The sequence below is a fragment of the Salvelinus alpinus genome, chromosome 23 (assembly GCF_045679555.1).
Source record: "Salvelinus alpinus chromosome 23, SLU_Salpinus.1, whole genome shotgun sequence".
NCBI lineage: Eukaryota > Metazoa > Chordata > Actinopteri > Salmoniformes > Salmonidae > Salvelinus > Salvelinus alpinus.
This window is the reverse complement of record NC_092108.1, coordinates 40,092,286-40,108,775: the sequence shown is the minus strand read 5'-3', so window position 1 is coordinate 40,108,775 and position 16,490 is coordinate 40,092,286. Positions and strand designations below refer to the sequence as shown.

Sequence of the window (16,490 nt, the reverse complement as noted above, 5' to 3'; positions counted from 1 at the left end):
ACAGGTGTGAAAGAGTAAATGAGGTCGTAGGGAGAATGAGAAACAGCTGGGAGCATGAACGGAACGATAGAGAGAGAGAAAGAGAAAGAACCTAATAAGACCAGCAGAGGGAAGCACAGGGACAAGACATGATCAAAGACAAAACATGACAAGATTCATTGTAAGGTTTTTGGCTTTACTTTTTTGAACAGCCAAATTATGTTAATGTGTACAACAGACAATTTTACAATATCCTTGTGGTAACCATCAGTTTCGTTCAGATTTAGAACCGAATTGCATCCAGGTTTTCAGAAAAGTATGCCCATGGCTTTCCACCCCGAGACTATATTGTGCTGCTGCTGTGCTATTGAATGAAACGGTTGGATCTAGACTGAGCAGAATGCCTTGCTCAGCTCAGAATGCGGCTCCGTTGATATTTTGGAGGGTTGCTGCTGTTGTTTTTGGTGTCTATGCTGTTGAGCACCTTGATCAAATTAGTTCTTATTGAAGAATTTCCACTCTGAAGACGGTGCTCCAAAATCACCGCCCCATCCTATTCTGTGCTCCCTCATTTCCAATTTCAGCTCAAGTGGCCCGTCCTCTAAGATTGGATGTCTCTGTTTTTCTCAAAGCGACTGATTGTATGTGAAGCCTGAGGGTAGAGGCTAGACACAGCAGTTTGGGGACATGCTTATCATGAACACTCATCCAGCATTAGAATGTTTAGAAGACAGTATTTATATTTGCGCAATCATTTCAAATGTTTTGTTTGAATTATTTATTGTTGCCAGAGGAGGGGTACATTATTCAAATTGCTTTCTGGTTAATACTGTAGGCTATGTCTCTGGGTCTCAAGGCTGCTCTGTGCCTACCAGCTAGCGCTTAGCGGTAATTGCTGCCTCTTGCTCTTCAGCCTTATTGGACGTTGTCTCTCAGAATCAGACATAGACTAGGCTGCATAACCCTTGTCTCTCCTTCATGCTTGTCGCTAGAGGGGTGAGGGACTGGAGGTGAGTTGGAAGAGCAGAAACAATGTCCTCTCCAAACGTTACTAGAGCAAATGTTTCATCTCCACTTCATTGAAACTGCAAATTAATTGAAAGTTTACATATATACTGAACGAAAATATAAATGCAACATGTAAAGTGTTGGTCCCATGTTTCATGAGCTGAAATAAAAGATCCCAGAAAATGTCCATACGCACAAAAAGCTTATTTCTCTCAAATTTGTACACAAATTTGTTTACGTCCCTGTTAGTGAGCATTTCTCCTTTTCCAAGATAATCTATCAACCTGACAGGTGTGGCATTTCAAGAATCTGATTAACCTCTCTGGGATATGTGGGACGCTAGCGTCCCAACTGGCCAACATCCAGTGAAAATGCAGAGCGCCAAATTCAAATAAATTACTATAAAAATTTAACTTTGATGAAATCACACATTCAATACACCAAATTAAAGCTACACTTGTTGTGAATCCAGCCAACGTGTCAGATTTCAAAAATGCTTTACGGCGAAAGCAAACGGTGCTATTATCTGAGGATAGCACCCAAGCAAACAAACACAGACCATCATATTTCAACCCTCCAGGCGCGACACAAAACGCAGAAATAAAGATATAATTCATGCCTTACCTTTGACGAGCTTCTTCTGTTGGCACTCCAATATGTCCCATAAACATCACAAATGGTCCTTATGTTCGATTAATTCCGTTGATATATATCCAAAATGTCCATTTATTTGGCGAGATCCAGAAAAACACCGGTTCCAACTTGCACAACGTGACTACAAAATATCTCAGAAGTTACCTGTAAGCTTTGTCCAAACATTTCAAACTACTTTTGTAATACAACTTTAGGTATTTTTTTACGTGAATAATAGATAAAATTGAAGACGGGATGATCTGTGTTCAATACCGGAGGAAAACAAAGTATAGCGAGCCTCTGTTTAACGCGCCTCTAACAAAGAGTACACTTCCCTCTAGCCTCATTCTGAACAGTGTTACTTCTTCATTTCTCAAAGGAAAAACCTCAACCAATTTCTAAAGACTGTTGACATCCAGTGGAAGCGATAGGAACTGCAAGAAGGTCCCATACAAGTACAGCCCCATAGACAGCAGAGACACCAGGTCCCAAATGTTTTGTCTTTCATATGAAACGACTGGAAATCGAACACCCAACCTTCCAATCTGATGTACTGAGTACGGATACTATGCTTCTCGGAGTCATGGCTGAACAAGGACATGGATAATATACATCTAGCTAGTTTTTCTACGCATCGGCAGGACAGATTGGCAGATTCCGATAAGATCAGGGGGGTGATGTGTGTCTCTTTATTAACAACAGCTGGTGCACGACCTCTAACATTAAGGAAGTCTCAAGGTTTCAAAAGGGTTCCAAAAGGGTTCTTTGGCTGTCCCCATAGGAGAAGCCTTTTTTGGTTCCAGGTAGAACCCTGTGGGGAAAAGGTTTTACATGGAACATAATAGGGTTCTACCTGGAACCAAAAAGCATTATTCAAATGGTTTTCCTATCGGAGAACCCTTTTAGGTTCTACATAGCAGCTTTTTTTCCCAAGAGTGTAGAACACCTCATTATAAGCTCTAGACCAGGGTTATTCAAAGCTTGCCCTACGAGGTCCGGAGCCTGTGGAACTGGCTTCGAGGTTCAGTGTTGACTTTGAGGGCTGTAGACCACACTATTCACCAAGAGAGTTTTCAACTGTATTTTCCGTAGCTGTCTATTTACCATCACAAACCGATGCTGGCTCTAAGACCGCATTCACCGAGCTGTATAGTGTCATAAGCAAAACCGAAAATGGTCATCCCGAGGCGGCACTGCTAGTGTCCGGTGATTTTAATGCAGTAAAACTGAAATCCGTTTTACCTCATCTCTACCAGCATGTCACCTGTGCAACTAGAGGAAATCAACTCTGGATCACCTTTACTCCACACCCAGAGACACCACGCTCCCTCGCCCTCCATTTGGCAAATTGGACCATAACTATATCCTCCTGATTCCTGCTGACAAGCAAAAACTCAAATCACGCTCTCTGTAGCCGATGTGAGTAAGATATTTAAACAGGTTAACATTCACAAGTATATAGAGCTTGTGCTTACCAGTTGGCAAGTGTCCTCACTGACATTTTCAACCTCTCTCTGACACGTCTGTAATATCTACATTTTTCAAGCAAACCAGCATAGGCCCTGTGCCTAAGAACGGCAAAGTAACATGTCTAAATGACTACCGCCTCTGTAGCCATGTAATGCTTTGAAAGGCTGGTCATGGCTCACATCAACAGCATAATCCCAGACACCCTGGACAAAAGCATAATCCCAGACACCCACTCCAGTTCGCATACTACCCCAACAGATCCACAGATGATGCAATCTCTATTTCATTCCACACTGCCCTTTACCACCTGGACAAAAGGAACACCTACGTGAGAATGCTGTTCATTGACTACAGCCCAGCGTTCAACACCATAGTTCCCTCCAAACTCATCACTAAGCTAAGGACCCTGGGACTGAACACCTCCCTCTGCAAATGGATCCTGGATTTCCTGATGGACCTCCACCAGGTGGTGAGTTTAGGCAACAACACATCCGCCATACTGACCCTCAACATGTGGGCCCCTCAGGGGTGCGTGCTGAGTCCCCTCCTGTACGCCCTGTTCACACACGACTGCGTGGCCGCGCACGACCCCAACAGTATACTTAAGTCTGCCAACGATGCGCCGGTGGTAGGTCGGATCACCGATGACGATGAGAAAGACTATAGGGAGTAGGTCAAAAACCTGGCAGTGTGGTGCCAGGACAACAACCTCTCCCTCAACCTCGGCAAGACAAAGGAGATAATCGTGGACTACAGGAAACGGAAGCCCGAACAGGCCCCCCATTCATATCAACAGGGCAATAGTGGAGCGGGTGTCCACATCAACTAAGGACCTATCATGGTCCAAGCGCACCAACACAGTCGTGAAGAGGGCATGAAAACGCCTCTTCCCCCTCAGGAGGCTGAAAAGATTTGGCATGGGCCCTCAGATCCTCTATGTTCTACAGCTGCACCATTGAAAGCACTTTGACTGGCTGCATCACTGCTTCGTATGGCAACTGCTCGGCATCCGACCGTAAGGCGCTACAGAGTGTAGTGCATACGACCCAGTACATCACTGGGGCCGAACTCCCTGCCATCCAGGACCTCTATACCAGGCGACCAGGCGGTGTCAGAGGAAGGCCTAACATTTCTCAAAGACTCCAGCCTACCCAAGCCATTTGGAATTTACATTGACTCCCTTTATTATGTATTTATTTATCTTGCACTGACTCCCTGGCGCTGGCTCTATGCACTCACTAGACTCTACCCACACACACACATACTACACTGACACTCACTCACACACACACGCTCACACGCTCACACATAAACACACACACAGACTCACACATAGACACACTTTCACTTACACTGCTGCTACTCTGTTTATTCTGTATTCTGATTGCCTAGTCACTTTTACCCCTACCCACATGAATTACCTCAACTACCTCGTACCCCTGCACATTGACTCAGTACTGGTACTCCTTGTATATAGCCTCGTTCTTGTTTTTATTGTGTTACTATTTCCTTTTTTATTTAGCAAATATTCACCTGACTTTTTAACTGCATTGTTGGGAATGGGCTCATAAGTAAGTGTTTCTCTGTAACATCTACACCTGTTGTATTCGGCGCATGTGACCAATAAAATTAGATTTGATGTGTGTCTCCCTGCTGCAGATGTACATCACGTTAACAGTGAAGGCCAAGGGGACCAAGCTGGCCAAGCCTGTCCTATCTCTGGGTCTCATATGTTTGGCGTTTCTCACGGGCATCAACAGGGTGGTGGAGTACCGCAACCACTGGTGTGACGTCATCGCCGGATTCATCATCGGAGGGGCCATAGCAGTCTTCATGGTGAGGGATCTCAACATCTTTATACTACAGCCTTCTTTTAAAGATAGAGAGATCGTTTCTTTGAACGTGTTTGTTACGCATTGTTTGGTTCTTATTTTTCAGAGTAAATAACTCACGGACACTAGATACGCTTTAATCAAGTTTAATTCTTCCCAAAGGTTCTGTACAGCTGTATTCAGACAGCAAAACATTTCTCTCCTTCACAGTTATATACATCCCACTTAAGACACACCTCCTTTTCTCCAATCCTTACATCTTATGGTTCAACAGAAAGAGGGTAAAGAGGGTAACAGGATACCAAACCCTTATTACTCCACAGATATCCATCTGTCTTCCCTATATCAACAGTTGCTCTCCTCTCGTCCGCCCAACACATTCCAAAGCCTTCTGGCTTTCTACAGAGAACCATTAACTTCTGACATAAAACCGGGTCTCTTTCACTCTTTCTATTCAAGGCTTCTTCTCTATTATTTATTTAATATCTCAATGTTCAAAGTTTAGCCGATTCCAACAGTCCTTCCTCTTGAACAATAGCGTCCTAATGTTCAATTTACATAAACTTCGAAATTACTTATAAATGGATAAACCATGATATTAAAACAAGAATTTACACAAAAACAAATACAAATGATTATAAAACATGAATTACACAATCTAACAAATGGAACAAACAATGAACAACATTCACCTTGAGGTTTACAAAGTAAGAGACTTATGGCCTCTGTACTATGATCACACAATTTTATTCCCATCTATCATCACATTCCAGCTGAATCTGCTATTTTGTTATATGTCAGATGGAGCGGCTTTGGTATCTCCACTTCCCCCTTCTGGTTCATAAGAGAGTAAGAACACAAGACTTGGAAAACAACAAAAAGACACACAAAACATAACAATATTAACAATGTGATAAGCTATGCATAATTATATATACATGAAAACCGGAGTCTTGAGACCCTGACAATTCCCACTCTCTCTTCACCTGACTCTATGCCTCCCGGATACTTTCCTGCTGAGTTCCACAAAAATGAAAGCTCTAAAAAGCTTCCTCATGCTTACACCCAGTCTTCCCCTTTCGGCCCCAGGTTCCGAGAGGTGTTCCCAAGTCATGTCATTTTCACTTTGTTCCCCATCTCCTCCATTTCACCTGATAGGCACGTCACCTGATATGCAAGTGCGTATCTCTAATCAACATTACATCCTCTTGAGGTAACTCAGCACTGTATATGCTTTCACATCAATGCCATCAACATTTTGTTCAGAGTACAATGACCCCTCTATCCTCTATCATATGATGCATTAACCAATAAAGCAGCTAACCCCAACTATGATGTTTATAGTAGTTCCCAGACCCAACCCATCTGTATGTCTTACAGTGGATTCTAGTCGGTCTCACTCCGCTTCCTCTGTCATGGTGTTTCACTCACCCATTATGCAGCTGGACCTCACTTCATGTGAGAAGTCTGCACCCCACAAGGAGAGACATGACGATCTTTACCACTGCAGGTACTGTATGGAGTAGTGTGTGTCCCAAACCAACGCTGTCCCAACACCCCCGCCTGGTGTCTCTTGATGTACACTCAGTCTCCAGAATTCAGCCCGCGCCCTTTGTTATCTCTGCTTTCACCTGAGGATAACACACTGCAACACATGGGCCATTTCCTGACAACATAATTTGTGATATTTAACCGCATCCCCTGTCCTCCCATCGGTCCCCCAGTTACCAGTTACCAATCCATGTGACATAAGTCATCATAAACTGATATCCCAACAATGCTACTTAGTAACCACTGCTACTTCCAACATGACCCATGACTATAGTCTCACAATACCCCTCATTTGCTCAGTAGTCCAATTCCATGCTATCAATATAGCATCCTTCGCTACTAATACTGCTCCTTCAGTTACTGTCCCTACAGCTCCTTCAGTTACTGTCCCTACAGCTCCTTCAGTTACTGTCCCTACAGCTCCTTCAGTTACTGTCCCTACAGCTCCTTCAGTTACTGTCCCTACAGCTCCTTAAGTTACTGTCCCTACAGCTCCTTCAGTTACTGTCCCTACAGCTCCTTCAGTTACTGTCCCTACAGCTCCTTCGGTTACTGTCCCTACAGCTCCTTCAGTTACTGTCCCTACAGCTCCTTCAGTTACTGTCCCTACAGCTCCTTCAGTTACTGTCCCTACAGCTCCTTCAGTTACTGTCCCTACAGCTCCTTAAGTTACTGTCCCTACAGCTCCTTCAGTTACTGTCCCTACAGCTCCTTCAGTTACTGTCCCTACAGCTCCTTCAGTTACTGTCCCTACAGCTCCTTCAGTTACTGTCCCTACAGCTCCTTCAGTTACTGTCCCTACAGCTCCTTCAGTTACTGTCCCTACAGCTCCTTAAGTTACTGTCCCTACAGCTCCTTCAGTTACTGTCCCTACTGCTCCTTCAGTTACTGTCCCTACAGCTCCTTCAGTTACTGTCCCTACAGCTCCTTCAGTTACTGTCCCTACAGCTCCTTCAGTTACTGTCCCTACAGCTCCTTCAGTTACTGTCCCTACAGCTCCTTCAGTTACTGTCCCTACAGCTCCTTCAGTTACTGTCCCTACAGCTCCTTCAGTTACTGTCCCTACAGCTCCTTCAGTTACTGTCCCTACAGCTCCTTCGGTTACTGTCCCTACAGCTCCTTCAGTTACTGTCCCTACAGCTCCTTCAGTTACTGTCCCTACAGCTCCTTCAGTTACTGTCCCTACAGCTCCTTCAGTTACTGTCCCTACAGCTCCTTCAGTTACTGTCCCTACAGCTCCTTCTGTTACTGTCCCTACAGCTCCTTCAGTTACTGTCCCTACAGCTCCTTCAGTTACTGTCCCTACAGCTCCTTCAGTTACTGTCCCTACAGCTCCTTCGGTTACTGTCCCTACAGCTCCTTCAGTTACTGTCCCTACAGCTCCTTCAGTTACTGTCCCTACAGCTCCTTCAGTTACTGTCCCTACAGCTCCTTCAGTTACTGTCCCTACAGCGCCTTCTGTTACTGTCCCTACAGCTCCTTCAGTTACTGTCCCCACAGCGCCTCTGCCGTGAGAATACCTCCTGCATGTAATCTGTCAAATGTTCGCCGGCTGTTAGAAATTGGAGAAAAATGAAAGAGTTGGGAATAATATCCAACCTAACAAAACTCTGAGTCACAGGTGTCCTGAAAGTTTACCATAATGTCTGAAATGCCAACACTATCTCTTCTACTCTTACCATGATCTAGGTAGGTGTAATGTTCAACTAAATCCCCATATTGTGTACAGTTAGCTGCTCTCCCTCTTCTATGAGCTATCTCCTGTAACAATATACAGTCTCTGGGGAATGATACTCCTCTATCCTTACATCTAACCCATAACACACTATACTCCTAATGCATTTTCTACAGTTCTAAACATACTACCACCTTCTCAAACCAGTTAGTCAATATACATCATTCCCTCCTCTGGAACAATGAACACGCTCATGTTCCACGAAACCTAAAAACATATTATACAAAGTACATGTTTAATAACTTAGCACAACTCATTGATGCGATGTAACATAACAATTCTGAATACAGGTTAAAAAAATAAAAACGTTAATAGTTGTCCCAAGCTGTCATCCAGTGATTCCCCCAAACAAACCACCTCCCCTCAGGATGAGGGGGTACGTTTCTGGAGACTCTCTCGGCCAAATCAATGTTAGCAGCGTATCCACCCCTCATCGTGCTTGAGCAATTCTGACTCGCTGTATCCCAATCACAACTAAAACATTTTATAAATTATCCAACCCATATTTAGAATGACTGACTTCAGTGCTGACTTTGAGTCTAGGGCTCATATTCCAGTTTACCAACTTAGCACAGATCATCCCTGTTAGAACATACATTTATAAACAACTTTTTATTGCTGGTCATAACTCTTCTCAATACCGCCCCCCTTTGTCCCTGTTTTCCTGTCTTGATTGGCCTGGTAAAGAAAGATCAGTATCTCAATTCAAAACTGTTCGCTGCTCTGGCACCCCAATGGTGGAACAAACTCCCTCACGACGCCAGGTCAGCGGAGTCAATCACCACCTTCCGGAGACACCTGAAACCCCACCTCTTTAAGGAATATCTAGGATAGGATAAAGTAATCCTTCTAACCCCCCCCTCCCCCTTAAAAGAGTTAGATGCACTATTGTAAAGTGGTTGTTCCACTGGATATCATAAGGTGAATGCACCAATTTGTAAGTCGCTCTGGATAAGAGCGTCTGCTAAATGACTTAAATGTAAATGTAATGTAAATTTTTAGTCTAAATAGTTAGGGGGCGTATACCCCCACCCCCACCCCCCCTTTCCTTCACCCGGCACTTATCATTCTAGCGTGTCTTCTTCAGATGTCGTTTACAGTTCATTTTCCCAACGGCACATGTAACTTTTGCCTGTCACATTTCATGGCCCTTGATAATGTCCCGATTTTAATATCCAAGTAGACACCTCCGTTTCTCCCACGTACACAAGTCTCTCACCTGAGCTTGTTCTCTCTCTCCACGCTCACTCCACACGCGCTCTCAGCACCCCGGCCCTGGTTTATGGCTCGGACTCAGATAGGAGTAGTACAAGTCACTGTCTCCCATTGCACGCCTTTGTCGCTCTTTCTTCAGCCGGTTAGGGAGGGTTTTGAGGTTTACACACACTGTCTATGGTCAAATTATTCCTACCACGCATTAAGATCTGACGTCACCTTCCATGAATACCTCAAAAAAGCACAGATCAAAACAACAGTTAAGTTCATTACATTTCTGTTTCAGGAAACCAGACAAACATTGACAATATGACGAATTATGACATTAACCTTCTTTTAATACCATCTCTAAGACAAATGTCAAAAAGCATAACATAATGTTACTGCTAAAACCATTTTCTAAATTAGTCCATACTCCCTTATTCTACTGGCGACCTCTAGGAAGAGTTACCAGGTCCTGAAGTTAGCACCCTAACCCCTCGCAGAATTCCCACTCCAGGATCCCAATCTGGTGATATTTGTATCAAAACAAAAACACAACATGAAATCAGCAATACATATATCACAATCCATTTGAAGTAACTGTCATCCCTTATTAACATATATTTTCCTTCCTTATATGCAGCCTGAACACAGTACCACTGTATAGGTACCCAAAGACCAGGACCTCAGGGAACTGGTCATTTTCCCCTTTCAAACAGGTGATTAAACAAAAACATGTTAAATCAAAAATAAACAAATTCGAATAACTAATCAACTTAGACTTACAACTCTTTATAACTCCCTACGGAAATAATAATAATTTCCTTACATAATGGTACAATTTGGATAGAGAACGGTGTTTCTCATGAATTTTATAATGAAATCCCCCTGTTCCGTCAATTTCTAATGAGGTGATCATTTCTAATTAGGATTTTTTTTGTGTACAGGGCTCTACACCATTAAAATGTTTCCTCTCATTTCCTTTCCCTGTCCTTCGGAAACCATTTAAATACCTCTTCAAAACATTTCCATCCTCCTGCAGACCCAATTTTACTGCATTGAAAAGACCCCATCCAGTAAATCCCACAACACGGCGACAGTATCTCCCCACCGAGTCTAACGATTCACTGGTCTCCTTTTCCCCATGATTCTCCATAACCACCACACCACATAAGAAATGAAAAGTTCATTTTAGGTTTGGTAAGCCCTATACCAATTCCTCGTGATCCCCAGTTCATTTTAGGTTAGGTAACCCCTATACTAATTCCTCGTGACCCCTCCACTCTTTCGTCCATTCTAGAATTCCATTCCAGAATAAGACGACATCAAACGTACATTTATTTAAAAATTAAACCACATAAAATGTCTGATTTAAACAAACCCTAAGGCCTTCTGCATTTGCAAGGAGTGTTTGGCCATATCATTTAATTGTTTTACCTTTAGAATCCATTCCCCTGGCATTTCGCCTAGAATCTTCAACCCAAAATACGTTTTCCTGTGGCAAATTTAGCCAATTTGTCATCGTAAGGAATCCGCAATATATACATGTGGTTTTCTAACACTTTCTCTCACCAAGGCAGCCGCCTTAGCCATTCCGTCTGCTTTACGATTCCTTATGGCGATTTTATCTGTACTACTAGAATGAGCTTCACATTTCACCACTGTTAATTTACTGGGTAACTGACATGCTTCTGATAATGCCTCTACCTCCAGACCATTTTTATTGGTGTTCCTGTCGCTGTTAACATGCCCCGTGGTGACCACAATGTACCGAAATCATGAACTACTCCAAATGCATACCACACACAGCATACCCCGTTATGTTACTCTCTTCCCTTCTGTGTTCATTTATCTAGAGCCATCTGTATACAATATTTTTCCCGATTCCAATGCTGTCTCTGGCAAATCAGGCCTAGGTTTTGGAGTAATCTGATCTGGGTCACATGTATGCGATTCACCCTCCCCATGCAACAGCATTAACGACGCAGGTTTCAAAGCACCAATCTTCTGAAATTGTAGATTTTCCCCATTTAACGTTAATTCCCATTTTGTCCATCTTGCACTAGTAACATGTGCTGTTCACTATGGTTGCTACTGCGTGTGTAACATACAAATCAACTTTTTTACCCATTGTAATGGAAGCCGTGTTATTGAACACAACTTCTGTCGCCTGTACCGCCCTAAGGTAATGTAGCATTCCTCTTGGCCCTCTTAATTTTTGCGTAGCCATCGCGCTACAATGTTTTTCCTGTTCATGAACAACATTTTTTAACAGATAATTTTAGATTTCGCAATCCCAATGCTGGCACTTGACGCAATTGCTTCTTTAACTCGACAAACGCTTCCTCACACTCTTGATTCCACTCTATCCTCTAATGGGGACCCTTCCCCCCTTTCGTCAACTTTGTAAGTGTCTCAGCAATTTCAGAGAATGACGAAATAAAATGTCTAATAAAATTGAAAACTCCTGAAGTTTTCCTGAGCGTGCAAGGAGTGTTTGGTGCCAAAGAACGCATTGTTTCTACCCGATCCCTGGTAATGTGTATCTTGCCCTTAGAAATCAAAACCCCTAAATATGTTACCTCTTGCTTTGTTAGTTGTGCTTTGTCATATGATGCTTTATGACCCTGTTCCGCCAAATTGTCTACCAATGTGTTGCGGTCTCGCACATAAAATGTCTATGAACCACTTATCGATCGAACAGAGACTATACACCGCTAGGTGAAAGTTCCATTCCTTCTACTTTCCGGAGGATTTGTTGTTGCGCTTTTGAAAATGATGCAAACGCTTGCCTATCCTTAAAAGGAACCTAGCCTTCACTCACTTTAGCTTGGCTCTTATATTTTTATCTGGATCTCGCAGAGGAAAAACCTCCACTCGGGACCTATCCTTATGGAACCTACGCTATACCAGATATTTCCGACCGGTCGTTTACACAATGGGCTTACAGAATTAAACCTAGGCTCTCCAGGTCCGTATCCCATAATTAGTTCAGCCAATTCTCATCTCCGACAAGATGTCAAATGAGTGGAAACAGATATAGTAACTAGCCTAACTTGTTGCCAGCTCTGCTCCACTGATCTGGTCTCTTTGGTTTGACTACAAATCGTGGTGAATTCTGCCGACTACACCATCTGTTAGGTTCTTACTTTTCGGAGTAAATAACTCACGGACACTAGATACGCTTTAACCAAGTTTAATTCTTCCCAAAGGTTCTGTACAGCTGTATTCAGACAGCAAAACATTTCTCTCCATTACAGTTATATACATCCCACTTAAGACACTCCTCCTTTTCTCCAATCCTTACAATTTATGGTTCAACAGGAAGAGGGTAAAGAGGGTAACAGGATACCAAACCCTTATTACACCCTTAAGGGAATCTGTCCACACCTCCTGACCTCAACCCCTCCTTCACCTAATCCACAGATACCCATCTGTCTTCCCTATATCAACAGTTGCTCTCATCTCATCCGCCCAACACATTCCAAAGCCTTTTGGCTTTCTACAGAGAACCATTAACTTCTGACATAAAACCGGGTCTCTTTCACTCTTTCTATTCAAGGCTTCTTTTCTATAATTGATTTAATATCTCAATGTTCAAAGTTTAGCCGATTCCAACAGTATGCATTACATGCTTATTATATGCTTGCTACATTAACTCTTTGTGATAAGGCCCTCTCTGTGGTCACATGTACATACTTTTTACATGTAACATGTTTGAACTCTATACAGTCCAAGGTGAAAGTCTACACATCCCTTGCACAGTCTTCACATCTTGCTGCCTTAAATCTAAAAAGGGATTAGGTTAGATTTTTCCCCCCTACTGATCTACACAACGTCCTCCACATTTTCAAAGTGAAAGAAAATAAATGACTTATTCTGGTCCAAGTAAATTTGCCTACATAATTAATTTGCATGATATTGTGTAAGTGAGAAATTCTGGTCTTGAACTTACCTTGGTAAGATTTCAGGGAATAGAAAAGACTGCTCTATGAAAAGTTTATATGAGATGAGTGCAGAGATGACAATCTGTAGGAGACTATGACACAACATTCCAAGACTGTCCTAAAAACATCCTCTGGGATGTCCCTGGAACATACCGGGAACTAGACAAAATCTCCAGGGGACCATAATACAATGCCCAAGAACGTCCTAAAAGCGTCCATTTTCCCTTCCCTGTGAAAATGCGGGAACTACACAAACCTCCAGATGACCATGAAACAAAACCCTGACCACTTTTGGCACACACAACGCGGGCGGTGAGGTCAGCATGTAATGGACATCATAATACCTTATTATAAAGTTATACTGTGACCAAACTGGGACCTGTACTGAACATCCTCTTATGGTCCCGAGGTTAACGTCATGTTTTAATATTCCTGGAACGTTCCCAGAACGTGAGTTGGATAAAGTCTCGCCAAAACCCTTAACTTCTTATGGGCAGGTGGGACAGTAGCGTATATAGCGTGGGACGGTAGCCTTTACTGCAGTATATGAATTGCCAAAATAATGTTTGTTCGTCAAATGACAATGCATTCGGAAAGTATTCAGACCCCTTGACTTTTTTCACATTTTGTTACTTTATAGCCTTATTCTAAAATGGATGAAATTGTTTTTTTCCCTCATCAATATACACACAATACCCCATAATGACAAAGCAGAAACAGTTTTTAGAATTTTTTTGCACATTTATGAAACAAAAAACCCCAGAAATAATGCATTTACATAAGTATTCAGACCCTTTACTCGAGTCTTCTTGGGTATGACGCTACAAGCTTGGCGGAGTTTCTCCCATTCTTCTCTGCAGATCCTCTCAAGCTCTGTCAGGTTGGATGGGCAGCGTTGCTACACAGCTATTGTCAGGTCTCTCCAGAGTTGTTCGATCAGGTTCAAGTCCGGACTCTGGCTGGGCCACTCAAGGACTTTCAGAGACTTGTCCCGGAGCCAATCCTGCGTTGTCTTGGCTGTGTGCTTAGGGTCGTTTTCCTGTTGGAAGTTGATCCTTCATTCCAGTCTGAGGTCCTGAGCGCTCTGGAGCAGGTTTTCATCAAGGATCTCTCTGTCCTTTGCACCATTCATCTTTCCCTCGATCCTGACTAGTCTGCCGCTGAAAAACATCCCCACAGCATGATGCTGCCACCGCTATGCTTCACCGTAGGGATGGTTCCAGGTTTCCTCCAGACGTGACACTTGGCATTCAGGCCAAAGAGGCCAATCTTGTTTTCATCAGACCAGAGAGTCTTGTTGCTCATGGTCTGAGAGTAATTTAGGTGCCTTTTGGCAAACTCCAAGCAGGCCGTCTGGTCACTCCATAATCACACCATAAAGGCCTGATTGGTGGTGCTGCAGAGACGGTTGTCCTTCTGGAAAGTTCTCCCATCTCCACTGAGGAATTCTGGTGCTCTGTCAGAGTGATCATCTGGTTCTTGGTCACCACCCTGAATAAGGCCCTTCCCTGATTGCTCAGTTTGGCTGGGTGGCCAGCTCTAGGAAGATTCTTGGCGGTTCCAAAGTTCTTCCATTTAAGAATGATGGAGGCCACTGTGTTCTTCGGGACCTTCAATGCTGCTGACATGTTTTGGTACCCTTTCCCCTGTCTCGGAGCTCTATGGACAATTCCTTCAATTGTCATGGCTTGGTCGACTGTCGGACCTTATATAGACAGGTGTGTGTGCCTTTCCAAATCATGTCCAATCAATTGAATTTACGTGGACTCCAATCAAATTGTAGAAACATCTCAAGGATGATCAATGGAAACAGGATGCACCTGAGCTCAATTTTGAGTCTCATAGCAATACTTATGTAAATAAGGTATTTCTGTTTTTTATTTGTACATTTAAAACAGTTGTTGCTTTGTCATTATGGGGATTTGCATGTAGATTGATGAGGGAAACAACATTATTTAATCAATTGTAGAATAAGGCCGTAACATAACAAAATGTGGAAAAAGTCAAGGGGTCTGAAAACTTTCTGATTGCACTGCATGTATTTTATTGGCCCTGCTGCTGTGGACACTTACGGCTCATAATAATGTATGGAACGGAGTAAATTGAATGTTATCAAACCATGTGTTTGATGTATTTGACACCATTCCATTCATAATGCTCCAGCCATTACCACGAGCCCGTCCTCCCCAATTAAGGTGCCACCAACCTCCTGTGGTATGATTCCTTGTATCCTGATGGCTAATATCCAATTGCTGGAAAGTAAACTTTGTGAACTCGAGTATGGCTTCAATTACAGCGGGACATCAGGGAATGCTGTATCTTTGTTTTTACAGGCACATGGCTTACATACAATTCACTCGACTGTGCTTTTAAATTTAGCGTATGGATCGTATGGTGGCTTCTGATTAGAGTATGGTGGAAGGTGTATGCTTCCCCGTCAACAATTCCTGGTGTACCGAAGTTGAAAATGTCTCGAGCTCCTGTTCACCTGACATGGAGTTTCTGATGCTACAATACCGACCCCACTATATGTCGAGGGAATTCACTTGTGTTATTATCACAGCTGTGTACATACCCCTACAAGCAAACATCAAGGCCGCACTTAGTGAACTGTATAAGCACATTAACCAGCGAGAATTGTCTCACCTGGAAGCCGTCTTTATTGCCGTGGGAGATTTGAACCAAGCAAATTTTAAACAAATGATTCCAAAGTATCACCAACTGCCACACGAACGGAAACAACGTGCTGGACCATGTGTACGCAAACAGCCGTGATGCGTACTAAGCCATCCCTACCCTCTCTTCGGCCAATCAGATAGCGTCTCTCTGTTCCTTCTCCAAGCCTACAAGCAGCAACTCAAGAGGGAGCCATCAATACAGAGAAAAGTGAGGCGCTGGACATAGGAGGCAGACTCGATGCTGCAGGACAGTTTTGAAAATACTGATTGGATTATGCTCAAAGATTCCTCAACCCAGGATTCATCCATCAACATTGAGAAATATACATCGTCAGTCACAGGCTTCATTAGGAAATGCGTTGATGATGATGTACCCACAATAACAATCTGGACATACCCCAACCAAAAAACCTGGATGAACTGAGAAATCCATACCTTGCTGAGAGCCCGCAGTTCAGAA

The 16,490-nt window shown here is 43.2% G+C and overlaps 1 protein-coding gene across 1 annotated transcript in view; it reads left to right on the top strand.

Moving 5' to 3' along the window:
* The window catches only part of LOC139550971 (phospholipid phosphatase-related protein type 5-like), a 60,280-nt gene that overhangs the window by 24,407 nt on the left and 19,383 nt on the right, over positions 1 to 16,490 (top strand). Inside the window, exon 4 of the mRNA XM_071362280.1 lies at positions 4,750 to 4,926. Within this exon, the coding sequence (XP_071218381.1) occupies positions 4,750 to 4,926 (177 nt within the window). The remainder of the gene's footprint in view (positions 1 to 4,749; positions 4,927 to 16,490) is intronic.